Genomic DNA, 3,388 nt, shown 5'->3' on the forward strand with positions numbered 1-3,388 from the left:
CTGGAAGGCTTCTCTTAGAATCACTAAGATATGATGATGCCTCTTGCTAATGAGATGGAAATCTGGAAATAGTGCTCTGTGAGTAAAACCTGTAAAAACAGAAACAAAATATATGACACATGCAAATAAAAGGGATGTTCTCAGGGTGATGAGAAAAGGACAAATTCAAGAAATTGGTCCATATTCATCTCATAGCATCCTAAAAGATAGAAGCTCTGTATCTGTTGGTATTAACAATCCAATCGATCTTCAGTCAACAGATATTTAACGTGCAACCACCACATGCCAAGTACTATGTAATAGTGTACAATAAATGCATACACATTTCCTGACCCTGTGGAACTTACAGTTTTATAGGCATAACAGGAGTTTTCAAAATCTATGCACAAATATAGGCATAGATATTTAAAGGATATTAATTGCAACGTTTCCTGTTGTCTTGGACTTTGGAGCGAGCCACCAAAGGCTTGTTATAGACCACCATATATGCTTGGGGACTCTTGCAAAATGTATACAAAAGAAATAGATTGTAAATAATCCTTAAACAAGATAGATAGTCTTATTTCACGTCTCATATTTTAAATTTTCTGCTCAATATTGGTAGTCCTCTTTTGATTATCTCCTATTATTACTGTTTCCTGCACCAGATTTTTGGGTGTATTTTTCTTGTTTTGAATCTTTGACTTATTCCCTTGTAAACTACTCACATCTATTTTCTTTACTAAAATATTTCTCTGGGAAGTTACTTTCTTTCCTCCAATAAGTTCTGCAAAATTTAACTGTTTGAAATAGTTTATTACTTGATTAGTTGGCTACATAATTTCACCCTTCTCTGTCTGTGTCTTTCTCAGTCTCTCTCTCCCTCTCCCTCCTCCTCCCTCTTCTTCTCTCTCTTCCTTTCCCTTCTCCCTCTCCTCCCCCTTTCTGTCTCTCTCATACACACACACACACACACACACACACACACACACTACTATGTTCTCTTTCTTGGATTATTATTATTTGCACAATGGGGATAGGATTTCCTTTCAAAAGGAAGAATATCTTTCAATTTGGAATTCCAGATGAAAATAAATCTACCAGGCTAATTCTCATCTAATATCATCAAACAATAGCAAAGGGGCATGGCAGTTTAAGTATTTTTGTGACCACTAATCTGCACATGAATTTAACACAAGATTGTCTGAAATTGAGGCCTTCTGGAGTCATTAGAAGCTGGATAGCGAACTAGCTCCTAATGTTAGCTTACTAATGACGATAAAGTCATTAGGAGCTAGACAGAAGCTAATAGTCATTAGGAACTAGATAGATAGAATGTTGTAGATCAGAGCAGATACAAGAGCGTTCAGTGGTTACAGAATAAAAATGTGATGCACTTCAAGGTCACAGAAATGGTCAGGGAGCCATACTAGAAAAAAGTTAAAGGTAAATATTGCTATTCAACTCCTGGAAATTATCTAGGAAATGATGAAGTTACTGTATATGTGTGTTCATCTTAGCATTATTTATTACAACAAATAATTAAAACAGTCTTATAGCCAACAAAATGAAATTACCTACATAAAGTATTATAAAAATCATACACTGAAATATCATCATTAGAATGTATGTATTGTTCTATAAGAAACATTATATAATTATTATTTCACAACATATTATGGGGTAAAAAACGTGCAACAGAAAACATCCTGTAGCATATGATTCCATAAAATAGTTTTTTCTAAGTGGTAGGATTTTGGAGCTATATCATTTTATTTTTGGCATTCCTTCTCTGGATAGTCTATCATTTTCTACCTTGAACATGGATAACTTTGTAATTGCATATAGAGAATGAACCAGGTGGTGTGGTTAGTTCTGAGAAAATTGAAGAGCTTCATTTCTCCTTGGCATTAAGATTTTTGTAACATTTATCTTGTGCCTGTCATTTCAAGCATGGTATAAGTTAAGGAAGAGGGAGGGTCCACGAGATGTGATTTCAGGGGTATTTCAGCACTAGAAAAGTACTCAGAACTTAGTAAGCAATGCATAAATACTTGTGGAGGTAACCTAAGTAAACTAACAGTTTACATGTAGATTTGGCCAAGTGTTTCTGAACTTTGTAAAAGCCAAGCTCTCACTTTAATATAATCACCACAAAGAAGATTTTTAAAAATATTTTGCCAAATTATCTAGGATAAAGTATTTGAAATATGCTTTTGATGAATGATCTTTTTAGATATGTTCTCTGAGCCTCAGAGATAGTGAAGTTCCCTCTTCTAAACCCCCATCTCTGCTGACAGTCGTTGCTGCTTCCTGCCCACACTGTGACTCTTATGCAGGTGTTCATAGCTGGGGGATGCCTTATGTTAAGATAAGAGGTTTTTGTAGGGTTCTTGCAGGCACCTATGTCACTGTGGCATCCCTCAGAGCACAAAAATACACCGCTGAGTCCCCAAGTTGCAAGGCTGTGATGGTGAGATTGATGGAACTGGCTGACTTCTGGAAGTTCAGAGAATACCGACCCTTCATTGCACTTTGCTCATTATAAGACTCCTGATCAATAAGGAAAATCATTTCCCCACTTGATGGTTGCTTGTACCAGAATAAATAATAACTGAAGGAAGGAGCTTTATATTCACAATCCAAGGTCACATCCTCCTTCTCCAGCGCAGAAATTGAAGCTTGGGCTTGAGTTACTTCCCGGGACATGCTGGATCCTGAGAGAGACAGAGAAGAGAGTGAAAAAAAGAGAGAAGGAGGGAGAGAGAATTAGACTGATTCTCCTGGTGGTACTCATGGGGTTGTAAGGAACTAATGTAGGAGAGGGTTCCAATTCCTCTGTCTATTATACTACTCTCCTAAACCCCATCAGACATCAACCACCTGTTGCTGCCCCCAAACTTGGAAGCTGAGAAAAGCCTTAGTCCTGCATCTATGGCCACTCTTACCAACCTTACCAAGGCAGATGGAGGCTATGACCACCCTCAGCAGGCTCGGGAGTAGCATGTTGGAGGCTCTACCTCTGGGTAAAATGTGTTGTGCTCTGTTGCAAAAGGCCTACCTATGCCTGAGAAGACACATGCACAATTTCTGAGCTATAAGCTGTTTCTTTACCAGAACAGGAAGTGTAACTTGTTGATGTCAGTTTGCCTGTGCTATGCCTTGGTTTTTTTACTTGGTTGGAGGGGCTAACCTGCCATTTGATCTTTTTGTAATTTAATGGACAACGATTCTACCTAGATGTGTACATGAGTACAATTAAATTGGAGGGCATTAACGATTCAATTATTTGCTATATTCAGTCAATACTGAATTGTATTTCATAAGAAATGCAATTATTGTGGGTTATAGTGACTACTGAGAGCAAATTATCATCCATCTTGTGGAATGATGTATGCTTTTTATGTCT

The 3,388-nt window shown here is 37.4% G+C and overlaps 1 gene segment (V, D, J or C); it reads right to left on the reverse strand.

The window, feature by feature from the left end:
• Positions 1–2,382: 2,382 nt before the first annotated feature.
• Positions 2,383–2,985, reverse strand: LOC103261639. The segment is given in 2 exon segments: positions 2,383–2,696; positions 2,937–2,985. Coding segments are annotated over 2 exon segments (363 nt in total).
• Positions 2,986–3,388: the final 403 nt, after the last annotated feature.

This window comes from Carlito syrichta, unplaced genomic scaffold (assembly GCF_000164805.1).
Source record: "Carlito syrichta isolate Samal-C Ts95f unplaced genomic scaffold, Tarsius_syrichta-2.0.1 Scaffold303954, whole genome shotgun sequence".
NCBI lineage: Eukaryota > Metazoa > Chordata > Mammalia > Primates > Tarsiidae > Carlito > Carlito syrichta.